General features: G+C 41.6%; 3 protein-coding genes across 3 annotated transcripts in view; 1 reads left to right on the top strand and 2 right to left on the bottom strand.

Moving 5' to 3' along the window:
• LOC139533031 (zinc finger protein ZFP2-like) overlaps window positions 1–23,814 on the top strand; it is a 530,089-nt gene that overhangs the window by 128,589 nt on the left and 377,686 nt on the right. The window lies entirely within an intron of this gene.
• The window catches only part of LOC139533041 (zinc finger protein 271-like), a 222,385-nt gene that overhangs the window by 36,056 nt on the left and 162,515 nt on the right, over window positions 1–23,814 (bottom strand). The gene's annotated exons all lie outside the window — the stretch shown is intronic.
• LOC139533052 (zinc finger protein ZFP2-like) lies at window positions 7–23,748 on the bottom strand. The gene is made up of 4 exons (XM_071331264.1): window positions 23,560–23,748; window positions 18,698–18,946; window positions 8,915–9,160; window positions 7–6,843 (listed from the first exon to the last, which is right to left on the bottom strand). Exons 1-4 carry the CDS (start codon window positions 23,711–23,713, stop codon window positions 5,939–5,941), a joined length of 1,554 nt encoding a protein of 517 aa, XP_071187365.1. The 5' UTR covers window positions 23,714–23,748; the 3' UTR covers window positions 7–5,938.

Here is a 23,814-nt window from a genome sequence, read left to right as displayed (position 1 = left end):
CACAAATTGAGTTGATTATTTATTTACTAACACGCTAAATGATAACATAAGACACATATACACAAACAGTCTAGATTATTGGTTAGAACTTACATACAATGGCAACAGGTCCCTAGTGGACCAACACAAGATGGAGATTTAAACACACACACAGAGAGAGACAGAGAGAAATTCAACACTTGGATACATTTGTAAACTATGCTTAGTTTCAGCCCTAACACCTTGCCCTGAACTGCCCCTGTTATGTGTAAAAAGTGTAATGCATGTATTTATGTGTTGAAGATCTCTGTTGGGTATCTCTTTGTGGGTCGAGTTCCGCTTAGTGGGAAAGGTTTGGCCAACGCCTTGTTCATTCGTCTTCAGGTATAAATCTCTGATTTTCCAAACGATGTCACAATGTCCTTTCTCTTAGTTGTCAGTTTCCTTGCACTCGTTCTGTGAGAGTGGGCTTCTGAGGAGGCTAATCAGCCGTGTCGATGCTCCCGACGTGGGTAAGAGGGCCGTGTAGACAACCGGTGACTTGAAAAGAATAGCCGGATGGTCCTGCTTAAATTCAACTTCCTAGATACAGTACTTAGAATAGCTACTCCACCATAAACTTGATTGTTCAGAGATTTACTTTGTCTTCAACCTCGTGTTGCGTTTCGGGGTCACGACTAGCCGTAGACCTCGGCTGAAGCGTGTGGTCAACTTAGTCTGATATGTAAATTCTTAACTCATGTTTAATACCCTAGAGTAGAAAGGGGCGTTTCCATCTTTATGACACACTCTCTGGGTTCCCTGGGGCGTAGCTAGTTACAAGGTATTAGGATTTACTATGATCTCGTTTGGACAACTAAAATCAGTCTTATCGTCACCAAAACATTCTCTTTCATCTGGATATTTTCTACACAACAAAGTATGTCAACATCACATATACATTATTAAAACTCTTCAAGTTAATGTTTTCGTTATAACATCCTCATTTCACTCTTAAAAACATCATAAAATAGACATTAATTTTCATATTCCATCCATCATTGTTTCCACCATGTGGTTGATCAAATATACATGTCTCAAAGTCCATTTATTTGATGTTCTGTAGTTTTGGGCTGTAACCTCTTCCTAAGGCACACAGACATTCCAGTCTCTCACATTAGAGAACATAATGGAGTTGGGCTGTTGCCTTACGATGGGCGTGAGGTCATAAACCCCCCATCAATCCCTCTATACTTCTCCCCGTCTTCGGGAGGGAGAGATCTCTCTGTAGAACCGGGATCCACTATAACCTGATCCTCACAGGCCAGTCATGACAGTCCCCCTCTGGTGGGTTCAACTAGGAAGGATCCTGCATTTTGCAACCCACCATCAGAATGACCATCGGATGTCAACAATTGTATATACACTGTGTAGGCCATTTGTTTGTGAGAATGTGAATAGGATCAAATTTGGTTCATATATAGACACCATATCATTTAAAACAGTTTGTTTCATTTAAAATTATTCACAAGAGAATATGTTGCCCAGAACAAATTAAATGTACAAACATATCAATTAACTTCAACAGTTATTAAAATAAATTCATCAACGACTAAAACAATGAATCTTGCATTAAAAGACAATTTAATAAACACTAGTCAATTAATAGCCTGTTTATCATTAAACAAAACGTGTTTGGTAATATAAAAATAATCCACCGAAACTAATGCTGAAAACTGATCACCACATCATCTTTATCTGAGACAGTGCATTCAAAAAGTATTCAAACCCCTTGACTTTTTCCACATTTTGTTACATTACAGCATAATTCTAAAATCTATTAAATATTGTTTTCCTCATCAATCTACACACAATACCCCAAAATTACAACGCAAAAACAGGTTTTTAGAAATTTTTGCAAACATCGTCTTAGCTTTGTGCTTAGGGTCGTTGTCCTGTTGGAAGGTGAACCTTCGCCCCAGTGTGAGGTCCTGAGAACTCGGGAGCAGGTTTTCGTCAAGGATCTCTCTGTACTTTGCTCTGTTCAACTTTCCCTCGATCCTGACTAGTCTCAGTCCCTGCCGTTGAAAAACATACCCACAGCATGATGCTGCCACCATGCTCTGACATGCACTGTCAACTATCAGACCTTATATAGACAGGTGTGTGCCTGTTTGAATTGAATTTACCAAGTGGACTCCAATCAAGTTGTTGAAACATCACAAGGATACTTAATGGAAACAGGACGCACCTGAGAACAATTTCGAGTCTCATAGCAAAGGGTATGAATACTTATTTATTATTTGCAACAACAACAAAAAATGTTTTCGATTTGTCATTATTGGTGTGCGTGTAGATTTAGGATTATTTAAAAATAATAAAATGTAAGGCTGTAACGTAACAAAATGTGGAAAAAGTCCAGGAGTCTGAATACTTTCCTTTTGCACTGATTGTACAAAACATTAGGAACACCTTCCTAATATTGAGTTGAAATCCCCTTTGTCCTCAGAACAGCCTCAATTCGTCAGGCCATGGACTCTACATGGTGTCGAAAGAAACCCACAGGGATGCTGGGCCATGATGACTCCAATGCTTCCCACAGTTGTGTCGGATTGGCTGGGAGTGGATTTCTACTCCGAATAGCTCCTTTCATCTCCTCCCACAGATGCACAATTGGATTGAGATCTGGTGACTCAGCAGGCCACTGCAGTAAGCTGAATTCACGTATGTTCGTGGAACCATTCCTGGACAAGCCTTGTGGCATGGGGCATAATCCTGCTGAAAAAAATAATTTTGCAGCTGGATACATTGCTGCCATGAATTGCTTGATTGGCAATGATGTTTAGACATCCTGTGGCATTAAAACGTTGCTCCACTTTTATCAAGGGGCCCAATGTGTTCCATGAAAACTCACGCCACACCATCACCACCAGCCTGCAATGTTGATACACGGCATGGATGCATGTACTCATGGTTCTCCATACCCTAGTCTTCCCATCAGCATGACACAGCAGGAACTGGGATTATCTAGACCAGCGGTTCCTAAAATGTTTATAGTCCCGTACCCCTTCAAACATTCAACCTCCAGCTGCGTACCCCCTCCCCTCTAGCACCAGGGTCAGCGCACTCTCAAATATTGTAAGCCACACACTCACTATAGGATACATTTATTAAACATAAGAAATTAGTGTGAGTTGTCGTCACAACCCGGCTCGTGGGAAGTGACAAAGAGCTCTTATAGGACCAGGGCACAAATAATAATACATTTTGCTCTTTATTTAACCATCTTACATATAAAACCTTACTTGTTCATTGAAAATTGTGAATGAATCACCACGGGTTAATGAGAAGGGTGTGCTTGACAGGATGCACATAACTCTGCAATGTTGGATTGTATTGGAGAGAGTCTCAAATCATTTTCCACACACAGTCTGTACCTGTATTTAGTTGTTATGCTAGTGAGGGCCGAGAATCCACTCTCACATAGGTACGTGGTTGCAAAGGGCATCAGTGTCTTAACAGCGCGATTTGCCAAGGCAGGACACTCTGAGCGCAGCCCAATCCAGAAATCTGGCAGTGGCTACTGATTAAATTCCATTTTCACAGAACCACTTGTTGCAATTTTGATGAGGCTCTCTTGATCAGATATTGGTAAGTGGACTGGAGGCAGGGCATGAAAAGGATAATGAATGCAGCTGTTTGTGTCATCCGTTTCAGAAAAGTACATGCGTAATTGCACACCCAACTCACTCAGGTGCTTCGCAAGATCACATTTGACATTTGTCCGTAAGCTTGAGTTCTTCGCACACAAAAAAAATCATACAATGATGGAAAGACCTGTGTGTTGTTCTTGTTAATGCAGACGGAGAAGAGCTCCAACTTCTTAATCATAGCCTCAATTTTGTCCATCATATTGAATATAGCTGCGGAGAGTCCCTGTAATCCTCGATTCAGATCATTCAGGCGAGAAAAAACATAGGCCAGATAGGCCAGTCGTGTGAGGAACTCATCATGCAAGCGGTCAGACAAGTGAAAATTATGGTCAGTAAAGAAAACTTGAAGCTCGTCTCTCAATTTAAAAAAACATGTCAATACATTGCCCCTTGATAACCAGCGCACTTCTGTATGTTGTAAAAGCGTTACATGGTCACTGCCCATATCATTGCATAGTGCAGAAAATGCACGAGAGTTCAGGGGCCATGCTTTAACAAAGTTAACCATTTTCACTGTAGTGTCCAAAACATCTTTCAAGCTGTCAGGCATTCTCTTGGCAGCAAGAGCCTCTCGGTGGATGCTGCAGTGTACCCAAGTAGCGTCGGGAGCAACTGCTTGCACCAGCGTTACCACTCCACTATATCTCCATGTCATGGCTTTCGCGCCATCAGTACAGATACCAACACATCTTGACCACCAAAGTCCATTTGATGTCACAAAGCTGTCCAGTACTTTAAAAATATAATCTCCTGTTGTCCTGGTTTCCAGAAGAGGATGTCTTCCTTAAAATGACCCCCCAAAAACGTAAACGGACATATACCAGGAGCTGTGCCATGCACGCCACGTCTGTTGACTCATCCAGCTGTAATGCATAGAATTCACTGGCTTGTATGCGAAGCAGTAATTGTTTCAAAACATCTCCTGCATGTCACTGATGCATCGTGAAACTATAATTTTTTGGGCCTTTTCCCCCAGACATATCTGCGGAAGCAGGAAGAATGAAGTCCTCCACAATAGTATGGTGTTTGCCTGTCCTAGCCACTCGGTAGCTCAACGTATAAGATGTTTCTAGCCCCTTCTTATTAATGGTATCTGTTGCTTTTATACATGTCTTACTACTCAAAAGTCTTAATTCTCGCTCAAAAAACTCCTGTGACTTATTTTTCAAATTGGCATGTTTTTTTTCTAAATGTCTGCTTAAGAGTGAAGGTTTCATCGAGCTGTGAGATATGTGACACTGTGGCTGAGGACAGGCATTATTCCCAATATAAGTGAACTCCAAATCAATGTAGTTCATCATATTTGCACCTCTTCGATGGTCCAACATCCCTGTCTGTTATTCGGTGCTTTCCCGGATAAAGGGGCAGTAGCTCTTTGGCTGCATCAGATTCACAACTGTCAGTGTCCATGCAAGCTGGGCTAACAAAACATGTAGAAGTACTGATGCTAGCATTGATGTGCTCGTGGAAGCTGACACAAGTTGTGTCATCGACAGGTGCAGGTGTAGTACTGCTGGTAGTAGTAGTACTACCAGTAGAGCTGGTATGTGTCAATATGGACGCGGGCTTTACTTTTTTTTAAACCATTAATCAATTTGAGCAAAAGGAATGAGACGCAGCTACGTTTGGCTACATACGGACCGTTAGTGGAATTCCCGCAAGAGAGTAACGGTTAACATGATTGGATGTAAATTATTTGACTAGGCTTCCTGTATTTGACATTGTGTTGTTATTTCGCTGAACACTAGATGGTTTAATTGTATTTTTGGCAGTGCAACAAGGCTACTCAGGCGAGAAAATACCTCACCCACATGTATAGCTCAGTTGGAAAATTTAAATGGCTGTTTGAAAATGTGAAGAAAAACAGTAGAAGCTAAAAAGAACACAGCAAAACTGACAAGATGCACACTGATCAGTAAAGAAAGGCTAACATTTTATAACGCTCCCTGTCCTCTACATTGTTCTCTCACAGTGAGATACAATAGGATTAAAATAGTGTTCTACACTTTCTTCATTTGATCCAATTCAACGTTGCCAATTATTTTATGAGATGAGAATTAAGTGGTGACTAATCTCAGCTGGTTTGAGAGAACGGATGAGGCTTCTCTCAAGTGTGTAGCCGTTGGTGTGTTTTTACATTGCCCAATCGGGAAAAGCTCTTGCCACATTAAGAGCAGAAGAAAGGCTTCTCTCCTGTGTGTGATCTCTGATGACCGTTTAGCTCAGCTGATGATTTAAAACATTTTGCACAGTCAGCAGTATTAAGGCTACTCTCCTTTATGTATACTTTGGTGTCTTTTTAAGTGGCCCATTTGAGAGAAACTCTTTCTACAGTCAGAGCAGGAATAAGGCTTCTCTCCTGTGTGTATACGTTCATGATTTTTTAGGTTGCACGGTTGAGAGAAATTCGCCCCACAGTCAGAACAGGAGTAAGGCTTCTCTCCTGTGTGTATACGTTCATGTTGTTTTAAGTTTCCCAGTTGAGAGAAACTAACCCTACAGTCAGAACAGAAGTAAGGCTTCTCTCCTGTGTGTGTTCTCTGATGAACTTTAAGCTCAGATGATGTTATGAAGCACTTTCCACAGTCAGAGCAGGAGTAAGACTTCTCTCCTGTGTGTATACGTTCATGTTGTTTTAGGTGGCTCGATTGAGAGAAAGTCTTCCTACAGTCAGAGCAGGAGTAAGGCTTCTCGCCTGTGTGTATACGTTCATGCTGTTTTAGGTGGCTCAGTTGAGAGAAACTCGCTCTACAGTCAGAGCAGGAGTATGGCTTCTCTCCTGTGTGTGTTCTCTGATGAACTTTTAGCTTACCTGATGTTGTGAAGCATTTAACACAATTAGAGCAGGAGTAAGGCTTCTCTCCTGAATGTATACGTTCATGTATTTTTAGGTCACCCAGTCGAGAAAAACTATTTCCACAGTCAGAGCAAGAGTAAGGCTTCTCTCCTGTGTGTACTCTCTGATGACCTGTCATAGCCTTTGATGTTGTAAACTTCTTCCCACAGTCAGTGCAAAAATACATATTCTTTCCTGTGTGTATTTTTAGGTGTATTTTTAACTTTGATAGAATTGGGAAAATCTCGTCACAATGTGGGCATTGGTGAGACCTCTTAGCTCTGTGATCTTCCTGCTGTTGCTCTCTGGATGTAGTGAATGTCTCAACATGGTCTCCTGTGTGAACATCAGAAGAACCAGTCAGTTGGTGTAATATACAGTACCAGTCAAAAGTTTGGACACACCTACTCATTCAAGGGTTTTTCTTTATTTTTACTATTTTCTACATTGAATAATAATAGTGAAGACATTAAAACTATGAAATAACACATGGAATCATGTAACCAAAAAGTGTTAAACAAATCAAAATATCTTGTATTTTGCCTTGACAGCTTTGCACACTCTTGGCATTCTCCCAACCAGCTTCACCTGGAATGCTTTTCCAACAGTCTTGAAGTTCACACATATGCTGAGCAATTGTTGGCTGCTTTCCTTCACTCTGCGATCCAACTCATCCCAAACCATCTCAACTGCGTTAAGGTCTGGTGATTGAGGAGGCCAGGTCATCTGATGCAGAACTCCATCACTCTCCTTCTCAGTCAAATAGCCCTTACACAGCCTGGAGGTGTGTTGGGTCGTCTTGTTGAAAAACAAATGAGTCCCACTAAGCCCAAACCAGATGGAATGGCGTATCGCTGCAGAATGCTGTGGTAGCCATGCTGGTTATGTGTGCCTTGAATTCTAAATAAATCAGACAGTGTCACCAGCAAAGCGCCGCCACAACATCACACTTCCTCCACGCTTCACGGTAGCAAATACACATGCAGAGATCATCCGGTCACCTACTCTGCATCTCACAAAGACACGGCGGTTAAAAGCAAAAATCTGAAATTTGGACTCATCAGACCAAAAGGACAGATTTCCACAGGTCTAATGTCCATTGCTCGTGTTTCTTGGCCCAAGCAAGTCTCTTCTTATTGGTGTGCTTTAGTAGTGGGTTCTTTACAGCAATCCGACCATGAATACCTGATTCACACAGTCTCCTCTGAACTGTTGATGTGTCTGTTACTTGAACTCTGAAGCATTTATTTGGGCTGCAATTTCTGAGGCTGGTAACTCTAATGAACTTATCCCCTGCAGCAGAGGTAACTCTGGGTCTTCTTTTTCTGTGGCGATCCTCATGAAAGCCAGTTTCATGATAGCGCTTGATGGTTTTTGCGACTGCACTTGAAGAAACTGTCAAAGTTCTTGAAATGTTCCGGACTGACTGACCTTCATGTCTTAAAGTAATGGACTGTCGTTTCTCTTTGCTTATTTGAGCTGTTCTTGCTATAATATGGACTTGGTCTTTTACCAAATAGGGCCATCTTCTGTATACCACCCCTACCTTGTCACAACATAACTGATTGGCTCAAACGCATTAAGGAAAGATATTCCACAAATTAACTTAAGCCACACCTGTTAATTGAAATGCATGCCAGGTGACTACCTCATGAAGCTGGTTGAGAGAATGCTAAAAGTTGGCAAAACTGTCATCAAGGCAAAGGGTGGCTACTTTGATGAATCTCAAATATATTTGGATTTGTTTAACACTTTTGGTTTCTACATGATTCCATGTGTTATTTCATAGTTTTGAGGTCTTCACTATTATTCTACAATGTAGAAAGAAAGAAAAATGCTTGAATGAGTAGGTGTCCAAACTTTTGACTGGTACTGTACATGTCAAACAAATTTATTTTACAAAGCCCTTTTTACATCAGCAGTTGTCACAAAGTGCTTTACAGAAACCCAGCCTAAAATCACAGTGGCTATGAAAAACTCCGAAAGCAGGAACCTTGGAACCTGGCTGTACCGGGTGACATATGTATTCATACCAGTAGGCTGTACAATAAAAAGGGGAATAAAACTACTCTAAAAGTGGGTAAGAGTTGAAAGCTAAAAAGGGGCGTGTCATCCTCTACTCACTATCACAAGGGTTAGTAACTACACAGACTCATTTCATAGAAATGTAAAAACATTGGCAGCTTGTCTACTTCACTTCTTTAGTCTACTCTCTGAAGACTCCAGATAGCCCAGTGAATAAAACAAATGCTGGCAATACTGGTATCAAACCATGCAAGTGTCAGTAGCATGAAATAACATCTACCTTCTCATTGAAACAGTTCATCATGAAACAGTTCTATAGCAACTTTTCATACACAGTGGGAAGTTGGAACGAACAACACACTTAGACAGAACCTGTGCTTACCATGAGAAACAGATTCCCAAATCTTCTCCTCCTCTTCATCTTTAATGTTGACATTCAGCTCCAGTGTTTGACTGCAGTCTTCCAGCTTCACTGATGCCATTTCTGGATCCTCCAGTGCAAACTGGGCTCCACTATCACAATCAGTACCCAGTGACTGTAGGTTTGAACTCATTGTGGAAGGAGAGAGGCAGGCTGGGTCTGTCCTCACTGTTGATGTCACCGGACTCAGACTTAATCTGAGTCGGCCTGTAGTAACAATGAGAAACAGACAAATTATTGTCTTGACAGTTCCAGAACTTACTTTATTCTCTAAAAATAGATTATATTTCTTCTTGTTCAATTATCTAATTCCCCACATGACTTGGACTGAAATAGGTGCCAGTACTGTTTATATTTAGGTGCAGGAGCTCCACAATACTGTTGAACTAATATTCTTGGACATGAGCTCAAACAGTAGAAATTTGAGGTGCCGGGACTCAGCTCTGATGAGCTCCTGTCCAAGTCAAGCACTGATCTCATTTCAATAGATCTGGTAGCTAAGCATTGACAACAAAACATGACTTCATCCAAATTAGACAAAGTAGACGCTTTAAATTAGGGTGCACAACTTAAGTGCGCTTAACTTATAGTAGATTTCACCAATTCACATAAATGCACAAAACCATAAAGTACGAGGTTACTGTTTGTGAGTCCGTGAAATTGTCTCTCTGATGCACCCGCACTGAAGTCCTTTGACGCAGACAGAGTCGGCGCCGCCATTTAACCAGGTCGTGAATTTTACACAAAACCAATAACATGCTAAATGAACTCCGAAATCTCAAATAAATTGATTATTAAATTACCTTGACGAAATTTAGATCCATTCAGACAAACCCAAAGTTTCTAGCTATGGGACTTTGTCAAATAGTTATCACGTTCACTGTTTGACAGAAAGCTATTACATACCTGTAGTAATACAGAAACAGACTGTACAGCATCTTTATTCTGAAGAATGGTGTGTGCCTGTCTGGAACTTCCTGTTCCCACACTACCACAGTGCAGCCACAGATAGAACAATGAGACAGATATTTCAAAAGATGTATAAATGTGAAGCATCCGCTTAGCGTTTCCACTCACTACCAAATTAGGTAGTGAGAGGAAGCCCACTGGCCGGCAGTGGGAGAAGATGGAACGAGATGGATTTTGGCCGACATTCTGCAAATGTTGTAATCTATGAAACATCTGATCTTAATACAGTTTTCTGCTCCCAAAACTAAAATCTGTTATGAACAGAGTGGACTAAGTTTTGTAGACTTCACCCTTTGCAAAAGTAAAAAAATAATAAATTGCATTGTTTAGAAGGAACGCAAAGTCGAATTGAGTTATTGCACATAAGCGTCACAGACGCGTTTCCTACCAGAAATATGCAGATATATGTGCTAGAACACGCCAATAGGATCTCACTAGCTCGTGCTTGGTATTGCCCACTTACTCATCTGTTCCCATTGTAAACGACCGTCTGTGGTCCATCTTGGTTTAGTTATAAAATCTTTGGCGCAACCGTCCATGCATTCAGGGATCCTTGGGACGGCCCTATATGAGAAGGGCGGTGCTTAATTTGAGCCGGATCCGGAGGCAACTCTCAGTTTTGTAGTCCTTTTTTCTGGAACCCATTTGCCAGGATCAGGTAGCCTACCTCGTGGCATGAAAAATTATTTCCACTGTTTGTAATGTAAAAATCCTAATAAAAGCAGAGTAATTTTCCGAATAGAATAATAGCTGTGGGAAGTGTGCTGGAGGTGCTGCAGCACTCTGCAGTCTGTTCAAAAAGAAATGAAATCATTCCCAATACTACACCAGGAGTATTTAGCTACAGAGGATCAATAGCTAATTTAAATAAAATAGCCTAGCTGTGGATTGTGTGTAGCCAAATCACCAGGGATGTCTACAGTCAGGAACATGTGGCAAATCTGTCAGTTAACAGCATGCAGCCAAAACAGGCCTTTAGCAATATTTCTAATACAATCACTGGAAAACACAGGTTGTAAAGCAAATGGATCCTGCTGAAAAGAAAATACTAGTCTGTATGTATGTTACCAAGTTATCAACTTCCAGATAGGTCTATTGAGCAAACAGCATAGTTTTACAAAGTAAAGCAAGAGAGAGAAGCTTTTGGCTGGTGAGTGAGCTGCACATTATTGGGTGAGTCAGTGAAACTGGAAAGCTTGTTTAGGACTATAACTTCCTCCTCATATTGTACAATGTGTTTCTCCTCACACCTGGCCTAGGCTATTGATGGATTAGCGACACGGTCATTTTTATTGACCTCAGAGGCTCAGTTTGTCAGTGTCAAAGTAGCCTGTCATTTTGGTCATTTGTGAGGTATTAAAAAATATTCTTCAAAAGTCTCCAGTCATCTAAAATGATGTAGAACTGCATGAAATCCATTTACAAAAGGCCACATTTTTCCCCAGACTCCAGGTTTTATTATAAAGGTATTTAATTTAATGCGTTCTGGTACCTCAGAGCCCCCCAGGTCACCACCTCTTGGGCTCACTTTTGGTTCCGGCACTTCCCAATGTACAAATTAAGCACTGGAGAAGTGGGTAGCTGCCGCTGCCTATTCCCGGGACACACCTCATTTGCATAGAATTCGTTGATGTTGATTGTGGTCTGTGGAATGTTGTCCCACTCCTCTTCAATGGTTGTGCAAAATTCCAGGATATTGGCGGGAACTGAAACAAGCTGTCGTACACGTCGTACCAGACCATCCAAAACATGCTCAAAGGGTGACATGTCTGGTGAGTATGCAGGCCATGGAAGAACTGGGACATTTTCAGCATTTTCAATTGTGTACAGATCCTTGCGACATGGGGCTATGCGTTGTCATGCTGAAACATGAGGTGATGGCGGCGGATAAATGGCAGGACAATGGGCCTCAAGATCTTGTCATGGGATCTCTGTGCATTCAAATTGCCATCGATAAAATGCAATTGTGTTGGTATTCTGTAGCTTATGCCTGCCAATATCATAACCCTGATACCACCATGGGGCACTCTGTTAACAACATTGACATCAGCAAACCACACGCCCACAACGCCATACACGGCAGTCTGCAGATGTGAGGCTGGTTGGGCATACTGACAAATTCTCTAAAACAACGTTGGAGGCGGCATAAGGTAGAGAAATTAACATTAAGTTATCTGGCAACAGCTCTGGTGGAAATTCCTGCAGTCCGCTTGCCAAATAGCATGCTCCCTCAAAACTTGAGAGTGTGGCATTGTGTTGTGACAAAACAGCACATTTTAGAGTGGCATTTTTGTATTGATTAGGGATCCCCATTAGCTGCTGCCAAGGCAGCACCTACTCAGCTACTCTTGTCCCCAGCACAAGGTACATCTGTGTAATGATGATCATGCCATTTAATAAGCTTCTTGATACACCACACCTGTCAGGTGGATGGATTATCTTGGCAAAGGAGAAAAGCTCACCAAGGGAGTAATTTGTACACAAATTTGAGAGCAATAAGTTGTCAATTTCTGCAGTACAATTGACAACCACAGCTATAAATGCTAAAAAGCCCACCTTGCTGAAGCACATATTCTTCCCATCACTCTCTCTTGGTCTCTGCCTCCTCACAGGAATCCTCTCAGGATCCCTCACCCTGTACCCATCTTCCTCTACCACTCTCTTCACTGCTTTGACATACTACACTTTCTGTACTACTGTAACCCTGGCAACCTCAATCTGCCTTTCACCTGACACCTCATATCTCCAGCCCCATTGGTTACCCCACAACTAACACACAGAACTTCCTCCACCGATACCACACATTCCTTCATCTCATGCCCTCCTGCACACTTCTCACATCTAGGCATCTCATGCCTACACACTGCTGCAACAGGCCCATAAACCTGACACCTAAAACACTGTAGTATTTACGGAACAAAAACGCTCACGGGATAACTGACACTTCCTACCTTTACCTTTCTGACAGAGACTCTGCATCAGAACTCCACATGATGATGTCTTCTCTCACCAAACGGCGGGCATCACAGACATCTGGAATCTTCCATTTCAACTGCTCCTCCTCCTCAACACTTAAACCTAACCCCGTTATAACTCATTTCAATTCCGTAGAGCAATTGAAGTCAATTCTTGTCCCTAATCACGCTCACTCCCTCTGGACAGAGGAGAAACAATAAATCACCACCAAGTTACCTTCACCAACTCAACTTCTCTCTACACTCAGCTCCTTCCTCACCACACTGCTTCCCTCTACACTCAGCTCATTCTCGGCGGTCATCGCTGCACCTGCCACAGCAGTTAATTCATCATCACCCGTCATGTTCACTTTCCTCCTGTAGCTCTTCTAAAAGTTCTGTGTGATCCTCCATTTCACACTAACTCAAAACATTCCACTTTTATCCTTTTTGTCCACCATCTTCTCCATCAGATCTCCCAGAAGGCTTGTGCAATCCCCCATTCATTTTACCACGTGTCTCAGCTCATCCACACCCCACTAGCTTCGGGTAGCTGCATACCAATCGAGTACCACGGTATACATCCTAATACGCATAAAACCTAGCAGTCAAACAGGAAAATAGTTCTAACAATTTTTCATGTAGGCTTACCCTGGCGTTTTGATAACCGTGTAAATCTCTCTAGAACAAGATGACTTATCAATATACTTGCCTGTATTTACTCCCACAAAAATTACATGTAATTAGCTGCTAATGTGCCTATCATAAACAACTACAAATTCTGATGGTCTAGACAAGACTGCCAAATCAAGACCAAGGTAAGGATCTCTGGGTTAACTAATGTTAGCTAAATGTAGTAATGAATAAATAGGTTACATTTATTTAAATGGACAATTCTGTGAACTGTCTTCTGCAAGTTTTAAATTGACACAATACCTGTTAGCAAAGGTGTCAGCTAGAGATGATGTGCAGGAGCTTGCAGGGATTTGTAGTTTTGCATGATGTCTACTTAGATGCTAATTAGCGTTTTCAAATCTGAGAAGAAAAACAGCTGAATATATTGATAAAAGTCACCTTGTCCAAGAGAAATTTACACGGTTATCAAAACGTCACGCCAGGGTAAGCCTACACAAAACACAGCCCTTATTTTAAGTGCTTCTAAAATGAACTTAAATGAAAAATTTGAACAATGATACAAAAAAAACAACAAAACAAAATCACACTTACATAAGTATTCAGACCCTTTACTCCGTACTTCGGCTTTATCTATTTTGATTGAAAATGTGAGGACTTTTTTTGTTTTGTTTCCTTCCCGAGATCTGTGCCTCGACATAATCCTTTTCATGGAGCTCTACGGGCAACTCCTTCGACCTCATGGCTTGGATTTTGCTCTGACACGCACACACCTGTCTATATAAGGTCCCGCCTTACCAAATCATGTTTAATCAACGTCAAGTCTCATAGCAAAGGGTCTGAATACTTACACTACTGGTCAATAGTTTTAGAACACCTACTCATTCAAGGGTTTTTCTTTATTTTTACTATTTTCGACATTGTAGAACAATAGTGAATACATCACAACTATGAAATAACATATGGAATCATGTAGTAACTTTTTTTTTAAAGTGTTAGGTCAAAATATATTTCATATTTGAGATTCTTCAAATAGTCACCCTTTGCCTTGATGACAGCTTTGCATTCTCTCAACCAGCTTTATGAGGAATGCTTTTCCAAAAGTCTTGAAGGAGTTCCCACATATGCTGAGCACTTGTTGGCTGCTTTTTCTTCACTCATAGAACTTTTAAAAAACACTGGCAGTTTGTCTACTTCACTTCTTTAAATCTACTACCACCTGGCTACCCCTACCCCGGTCAACAGCCGTGCACCCACCAAAGCAACTTGCCCAAGCCTCCCCCATTTCTCCTTCACCCAAATCCAGATAGCTGATGTTCTGAAAGAGCTGCAAAATCTGGGCCCCTACAAATCAGCCGGGCTAGACAATCTGGACCCTCTCTAAAATTATCCGCCACAATTGTTGCAACCCCTATTACTAGCCTGTTCAACCTCTTTCATATCGTCTGAGATCCCCAAAGATTGGAAAGCTGCAGCGGTCATCCCCCTCTTCAAAGGGGGAGACACTCTAGACCCAAACTGTTACAGACCTATATCTATCATACCCTGCATTTCTAAGGTCTTCGAAAAACAAGTTAACAAACAGATCACCGACCATTTGGAATCCCACCGTACCTTCTCCGCTATGCAATCTGTTTTCCGAGCTGGTCATGGTCACCTCAGCCACGCTCAAGGTCCTAAATTATATCATATCGGCCATCGATAAGAGACAATACTGTGCCGCCGTATTCATCGACCTGGCCAAGGTTTTCGACTCTGTCAATCACCACATTCTTATCGGCACACTCAACAGCCTTGGCTTCTCAAATGACTGCCTCGCCTGGTTCACCAACTACTTCTCAGACAGAGTTCAGTGTGTCAAATCGGAGGGCCTGTTGTCCGAACCTCTGGCAGACTATGGGGGTGCCACAGGGTTCAAATCTCGGGACGACTCTTTTCTCTGTATACATCAATGATGTCGCTCTTGCTGCTGGTGATTCTCTGATCCACCTGTACGCAGACGACACCATTCTCTATACTTCTGGCCCTTCTTTGGACACTTAACTAACTCCAGATGAGCTTCAATGCCATACAACTCTCCTTCCGTGGCCCCCAACTGCCCTTAAATGAAAGTAAAACTAAATGCATGCTCTTCAACCAATCGCTGCCCTCAACTACCCGCCTGTCCCGCATCACTACTCTGGACGGTTCTGACTTAGAATATGTGGACAACTACAAATACCGAGGTGTCTGGTTAGACTGTAAAATCTCCTTCCAGACTCACATTAACTTCTACTTGCTACGCATCCCGGATCCGGGAGCACCCCCCACAGTAAAAAAGCTGACTAGCATAGCCTAGCATAGCGCCACAAGTAAATACTAGCATCTAAATATCATTAAATCACAAGTCCAAGACACCAGATGAAAGATACAGATCTTGTGAATCCAGCCATCATTTCTGATTTTTAAAATGTTTTACAGGGAAGACACAATATGTAAATCTATTAGCTAACCACGTTAGCAAAAGACACCACTTTTTTTACTCCACCAGTTTTTTACTCCATCAGTAGCTATCACTAATTCGACTAAATAAAGATATATATAGCCACTAACCAAGAAACAACTTCATAAGATGACAGTCTGATAACATATTTATGGTATAGCATATGTTTTTTTTAGAAAAATGTGCATTTTTCAGGTATAAATCACAGTTCTACATTGCAGCTGCAATCTGAAAAAGTGCCGAAGCTGCCAGAATAATTACAGAGACCAACGTCAAATAACTAATTACTCATCTTAAAACATTTCTGAAAAATACACAGCGTACAGCAAATGAAAGCCCAACATCTTGTGAATCCAGCCAATATGTCAGATTTTTACAGCGAAAACACAATATAGCATTATATGAGCTTACCACAATAGCCAGAATCACAACCGCATTTACCAGCAGTAAATGTTAGCGATCGTAACAACCCAGCAAAAGATATATAATTTTACTAACCTTGATATACTTCATCAGATGACAGTCCTGTAACATCATATTACACAATGCATATAGCTTTTGTTCGAAAATGTGCATATTTAGCAGCACAAATCGTGGTTATGCAATGTAATCAGTAAAAACATTGCATGCATTCTGGCCGGCGCCATCTTGGAAAGGCACCTAATCTAATCAATAAATAATCGAAAACTTGACTAAAAAAATACAGGTTGGACAGCAATTGAAAGATGCATTAGTTATTAATGCAACCGCTGTGTTAGATTTTTAAAATTAACGTTACTAGACATACAGTGTGCGTTACAGCCAGACCAGTGCCGCAATAATGGCCGAAAAATACTTTTACATTTTTCCACAGAACAACGAATTAACATCATAAATAGTTCTTACTATTAGTTGAGCTTCCATCAGTATCTTGGGCAAGGTGTCCTTTGTCCAAAAGAATCGTTGCTTTGTTGTAAAATGTCCTCTTCAACTTCGGAATTAGCAGCTACAATAGCTACGTGGCACACACATGTCCAAATCCTCAAAGCGCAATACTACTAAAATTCCGAAAATAGCAATATACTCGCATAAACTGATATAAATCGGTTTAAAATAACTTCGTTATGATGTTTCTAACACCTATATCGAATTAAATCACAGACGGATATATTTTAGGCCGATAACGAGAGCTTTTGAGCATGCCATTCTGATGTCCTCTCTTGCGTCTTGACGAGCGTTGAAAAGGACGGACGTTCCACTCCATGGCCTTTTATAAAGTCTGAGAAATACGTAGAGACTCCATTCCAATTCTCATTGGTTACTGACATCCAGGGGAAGGCGGGTGCAGTTCATTTCGACCCATAGGACACATACAGAGCTTTAAACTGATCCGAGATCAGAGCCTAGTTTTCAGACCTTCGCAGTTCCTGTCAGGATTTTCGCTGCAGAAAGACTTCTGGTTCACCCACAGACATAATTCAAACGGTTTTAGAAACTAGAGATTGTTTTCTATCCAATAGTAATAATAATATGCATATTGTACGAGCAAGAATTGAGTACGAGGCAGTTTAATTTGGGCACGCAAAATGTCGAAGATGAAACAGCACCCCCTGTAGTGACAAAAGTTAAGCATCTCCAATCCGAAATTAAATCTAGAATCGGCTTTCTATTTCGCAACAAAGCCTCCTTCACTCATGCTGCCAAACATACCGTTGTAAAACTGACTATCCTACCGATCCTTGACTTCGGCGATGTCATTTACAAAATAGCCTCCAACACTCTACTCAGCAAATTGGATGCAGTCTATCACAGTGCCATCCATTTTGTCACCAAAGCCCCATATACTACCCAACACTGCGACCTGTATGCTCTGGTTGGCTGGCCCTCGCTTCATATTCGTCGCCAAACCCACTGGCTCCAGGTCATCTATAAGGCTTTGCTAGGTAAAGCCCCGCCTTATCTCAGCACACTGGTCACCATAGCAGCACCCACCCGTAGCACGTGCTCCAGCAGGTATATTTCACTGGTCACCACCAAAGCCAATTCCTCCTCTGGAAGCAGAGAATTGGAAGGAAAGGCGACCAATGACTGGAACGAATTGCAAAAATCACTGAAGCTGGAGACTCATATCTCCCTCACTAAATTTAAGCACCAGCTGTTAGAGCAGCTCACAGATCACTGCACATAGCCCATCTGTATATAGCCCATCCAACTACCTCATCCCCAGACTGTTATTTATTTATTTGCTACTTTGCACCCCAGTATCTCTACTTGCACATCTACCACGCCAGTGCTAAATTGTAATTACTTCGCCACCAGGGCCTATTTATTGCCTTGCCTCCCTTATCTTACCTCATTTGCACACACTGTATATAGACTTTTCTATTGTGTTATTGACTGTACGTTTGTTTATTCCATGTGTAACTGTGTTGTTGTTTGTGTCGCACTGGTTTGCTTTATCTTGGCCAGGTCGCAGTTGTTATTGAGAACTTGTTCTCAACTGGCCTACCTGGTTAAATAAAGGTGAAATAAATAAAATACTCTGATCACTCCAGATAGCCCTGTGAATAAAACAAATGCTGACAATACTGGTGACACACCATACAAGCCTCAGAGGCATGATTTAACATCTACCTTCTCATTGAAACAGTTCTACTGCAACTTTTCATGCACACTGGGAAGTTGGAATGAATAACACAAACTTAGTTAGATAGAACCTGCTCTTACCATGAGAAACAGATTTCCCAAACTCCTCCGCCTCTTCTTCATCTTTAATGTTGGCATTCAGCTCCAGTGTTTGACTGCAGTCTTCCAGCTTCACTGATTCCATCTTTGGATCCTGCGGTGCAAACTGGTCTCCACTGTCACAATCAGGACCCAGTGACTGTAGGTTTGGACTCAGTGTGGAAGGAGAGAGGCAGGCTGTGTTTGTCCTCACTGTTGATGTTACCAGCCTCAGACTTAATCTGAGTCGGCCTGTAGTAATAAAGAAAAACAGACAAAAGTTAGTCTTGACAGATCAGGCACTTTATTCCCCAAAACTATATTTCTTCTTGTTCAATGATCTAATTTATTGCATGACATTGACTGAAATAGGTGCCGTGCTCATTTTGGGTGCCGGTACTGTTTATATTTAGGGGCAGGAGCTACACAATACTTTTGAGCTAATATTCTATAAGAGGAACATGATCTCAAGCAGCAGAAATGTAAGTACTCTGCTCCGGTGAGCTCCTGTCCAAATCAAGCACTGATCTCATTTCAGTAGATCAGGTAGCTAAGCATTGACAACAAATACAGGATTAACATCAGGACTAAGATCGAATCGTACTACACCGGGGCTGTAGTGGAGCAGGTTGAGAGCTTCAAGTTCCTTGGAGTCCACATAAAACTAACGTAGTCCAGGCACACCAAGACAGTTGTGAAGAGGGCACGACAAAACCTATTCCACCTCAGGAGACTGCAAAGATTTGGCATGGGTCCTCAGATCCTCAAAAAGTTCTACAGCTCCACCATCTAGAGCATCCTGACTGGTTGCATCACTGGCTGGTATGGCAACTGCTTGGCCTCTGAGGGTAGTATGTACGGCCCAGTACATCACCGGGGCCAAGCTTCCTGCCATCCAGGACCTCTATACCAGGCAGTGTCGGAGGAAGGCCCTAAAATGATCCAAGACTCCAGCCACCCTAGTCATAGACTGTTCTCTCTGCTACCGGACGGCAAGCGGTACCAGAGGGCCAAGTCTAGGTCCAAGAGGCTTCTAAACAGCTTCTACCCCCAAGCCATAAGACTCCCGAACAGCTAATCAAATGACTACCCAGATTATTTGCATTGCCCCCACCCACCCTGCTGCTACTCTTATCTATGCATAGCCACTTTAATAACTCTACCTACATGTACATAATTACCTCGACACCGGTGCCCCCGCACATTGGCACATTGACTCTGTACCACCTGTATATTGCTCCGCTATTGTTATTTAGTGCTGCTCTTTAATTATTCTTAGCTATTACTTTTTAAAGGTATTTCCTTAAAACTGCATTGTTGGTTAAGGGCTTGTAAGTAAGCATTTCACTTTAAGGTCTACACCTGTTGTATTCGGCGCATGTGACAAATAAAATGTGATTTGAAAAGATTAATTCATTCACATTAGACACACAACGTAAGAGCACTTTATAGTAGATTTCCTAAATTCACATAAAATGACTCAAAAACCATGTAGTACATTACAAGGTCACTGTTTGTTTCATAGGCGGAAATCCCAGGGGGGACGGGGGGGACACGACCCCCCCATCCTGGGAAAAATATGATTTGTCCCCCCCAATCTATCACTGTAAACATAACTATGTAATTTCAATAATATTAATAATACGCAATGAAAGCAGTTGTGCTGATTATAGACACTTAATAGCGCCTTTTTAAGTTTCAAAAGATTGCGACCACCCCACCCTTTGCCTCACAATGGTTTGATCCACTGCCAGTTCTTTAGCTGGCAAGGTAATAGAGGGTTCGTATCTACTGTCCGAAAGGCACTCAATGTACGTAACTGACGTGAGGTTAATCCAGTCAATCGCGCCATAGTAATGTTTACATTTTTATGTTGGCAGGGTTCACACACTAGCTGAATTTGCAGAGCTAGCGCGCAAACTAAAGCAAACATTAACTATCAAGCTAGCTAGTACCTATTCCATTTATGTGGCGTCGTCAAAGATGGAATCTTTGCTATCGTCATTTTATTCCAAGATCATCATTCAGCTGTAGTGCTTCAAAGTCCCTGTGATAAGGTTAGCGATAAACTGAAGTCCAAACTGAACAGAACTACACTCTCTTATACCATTGTCTTAAATATATTTAATGGTCTCGTTGCAAAAGCTAAGTTGTCGCTAGTGAACTTTTTTAAATTTATTTTATTTCACTTTATTTTTTATTTTTTTAGATTATAGCAAACACCACAGAAACGGAATTGGTGCTCGCTAGCTTTACAAATTCAGCTATTGTTGGAAGCCAGCCAATATGAAACAAACTAGAATTAGAAAAGGTTGTAGCATATGTTGTGTAAATGTGTGTGTGTGCAGCTAGACCGGCCAGCCAGCCAGGTAGAAAAATGGCAGTATTTTTCAGTACACCAAAACGCATAGTAAGAACTCTAGTAGCCTAATATCTCAAAGACGAGTTGATAAAATGTTCATAAGAAAGAAGTGAAATGCTAATGGAAATTTCACAATGATGTCGTTAGGCAGAGCAGGCAACAGATGGCACACAGACAGCAGAGTTGGGGACAGATATGCAGGGACAGATTGGCAGAGACAGGGAGTCTCAGGTAAGTTTGTTGAGTCTTTGTTTGGCAACATTATGAAAGGTTCTCAATTTTTTTGACTTGTAAAATAGGGACATAATTGGAAAATGCCATGGATACCCCCGCTCTCAACTTAAACTGATGACTAAACTAAGATTTGTTTACGGCAATGGTATTGCTGTTGTGATTAATTGTGTAGTTTTGGGTACCGGTAGTTAGGAGTACGGCAAACACCTTATTTCTTTTCTAGGAGACAGACTGAGTCAGTGAGGGTGGTGAAAGGGAAAGAGCCAGGGAGAGATACTTCAGAGAACAATGTCACAGCCACGGCAGGACCAGGTGTCACCCTTGTTGCCAGCAGCACCAGTATAGGGGACAGTGGCACAGCATTGTCCAGTTACCTCAGTGATGGCACAAAACCATATCAGCCACACCCACAATTTTTGAACCGCAAACTCTTGCCAACAGAGTGTTGACGTTTCAAGAGGCCCCAAAGCACAGAATGAAATTCTGAACATCATGGCCAATACAATCATTCGAGGCATTGCAGCTGAGATTAGGTCTCTTCCGATTGTACAATTTTCATTAATTGTTGATGGTACTCAAGATGTCTCTGGTGCTGAACAGGAGAGTGTCTTTTTGCATTATGTTGACCATGACCTTGTCCCTCACGAGGAGTTTATTGGGCTATACAGGGTGTCGGAGACAACAGGCGAGGGCATTGCGAAAGTGGCAACTGAAGTGTTGTTGAGGCTCAATTTGCCCATGTCTGGCTTACGTGGGCAGAGTTACGATGGTGCCTCAAACATGGCAGGAAAATACACAGGTGCACAGGCAATTGTGAGAAGGCAGCAGCCATTAGCCCTCTATGTCCATTGTGGAGCACACTGTGTAAATCTGATTACACAGGCTTGCTGCTCAGCCTCCCCACTGATCCGGGATTCCCTTTCTTGGGTCCATCAGTTAGGTGTCCTCTATGGCCAGTCAGGAAGGTTTAAGAGCATGTTTGAATCAATTGCCACGTCCAAAGAAACACATCTGCCCACCCGGAAACCCCTATGTCCAACAAGGTGGACTGTGCGGAATACTGCTATTAGAGCTGTGCTAGGGCAGTATGAGCGGGTACTAAGCAGCCTAGAGGAGAGTAGTTTTTAGTACATGACAGTACACGACAGTACACTTACAAATGATTTATTTCATGTTATTTTATTTAAAATTGCATACTTTGTGCGACATACTTGTCCATAGCTGCTGTTTGAAGAGTTGAGACACTGACTGAAGGATATTTTGTTTGATTTATTTGGGTTTTTCATTGAAGTAGTTATTTTGCTTTTAGAACTGTACTTATTTTAAGCTTTTTGTTCTTGTAAAGATATTGTAGTAGACTCAGGCCAGTGGCACATTTAATGACTATATAAATGTATCAGAAAAAGTCAAATTAAAAGGTCAATTCAATACGGAGACTAACTTTGTGATGGTTCTCAATGGAGATTATTTTAGATGAGATCACACCATGTTCATTGTATTTATGAAAACTACACCCATACAGTGTACAGTACCATTGCTACCTACTGGCCTTTCTTGATATTGCTAGTTGTAAGTACGAATACCTGCATACATACTGGACTGGTAAGGAGCAATGCTATAACTATTATTAATAGTAGTATTATAATGATTTAAACATTTGAACAAGTTGGTTAAACCCTTCAGTTAACTACTGTACCTATCAATTATTCAGTTGTAGGAATTATGGTTCCTCAATATACATTTAACATATTACAACGTAGGCTATGTGTTACAGCACTACTTTTGGTGTCCCCCTCAGGAATTGCTCTTGAGAAAATGTAATGTAATTGTCCCCTCCAAGGTTGATATCAGATTTTCGCCCCTGGTTTGTTTTAGGCAGCACTGTTACTATTTTCCTGAACAACCGCGTCTTCATTGTATTATTTCAATCAAAAAACAATTGTATTTCCCGTTCACACTACAGTAACAGACCGAGCGGGCGCCGCCATTTTCCCAGCTTGTTAATTTTACACAAAACCAATAACATGCAACAACAAAAAAATCTCTAATAAAAGGATTCTTTATGAAATTACCTTGAGGAAACTGTACATCCACTCAGACAAACCCAAAGTCTCTAGCTATGTGACTTGTAAAATAGTTTACCACGTTCTTCACTCGGTTTGACACAAAAATTACACATCGAACGTGATAATACCCTAATGGATTTGTTACCTAGCATGGAATGACATGTTCTTATGATATTGTAAAGTTTAAACGCGCTATTACATACCTGTAGTAGTCAATTGAAACGGACACAAACAAAGGTTATCTTCTTGACTGCTCCGTTCTGGCGCTTTCTTTATTCTGAAGAATGGTGCCCGCCTGCCGGGAACTTCCTGTTCCCCCACTACCACAGTGCAACCTTCCGTGCATTCCGGGATCATTGGGATGGCCCTTACCCCATTACATGAGAAGGGGATAGATGCTGCTGCCGCCGCCTCCTTAGTGGTGTAAACTAAAGTACTTAAGTAAAAATGATTTAAGA

This window comes from Salvelinus alpinus, chromosome 10, assembly GCF_045679555.1.
Source record: "Salvelinus alpinus chromosome 10, SLU_Salpinus.1, whole genome shotgun sequence".
Taxonomy (NCBI): Eukaryota; Metazoa; Chordata; class Actinopteri; order Salmoniformes; family Salmonidae; genus Salvelinus; species Salvelinus alpinus.
Note: the sequence above shows the minus strand (reverse complement) of the source record. Positions and strands in the feature narration are given on the sequence as shown.

Coding starts and splice junctions, on each gene's coding strand:
- LOC139533052 (XM_071331264.1), bottom strand. CDS start 23,713: ATGATCCCGGAATGCACGGAAGGTTGCACTGTGGTAGTGGGGGAACAG. Junction 9,161..18,697: donor TGGGAAATCTGTTTCTCATG/GTAAGAGCAGGT, acceptor TTGTTACTACAG/GCCGACTCAGATTAAGTCTG. Junction 6,844..8,914: donor TTGGGAATCTGTTTCTCATG/GTAAGCACAGGT, acceptor ATGTTCACACAG/GAGACCATGTTGAGACATTC.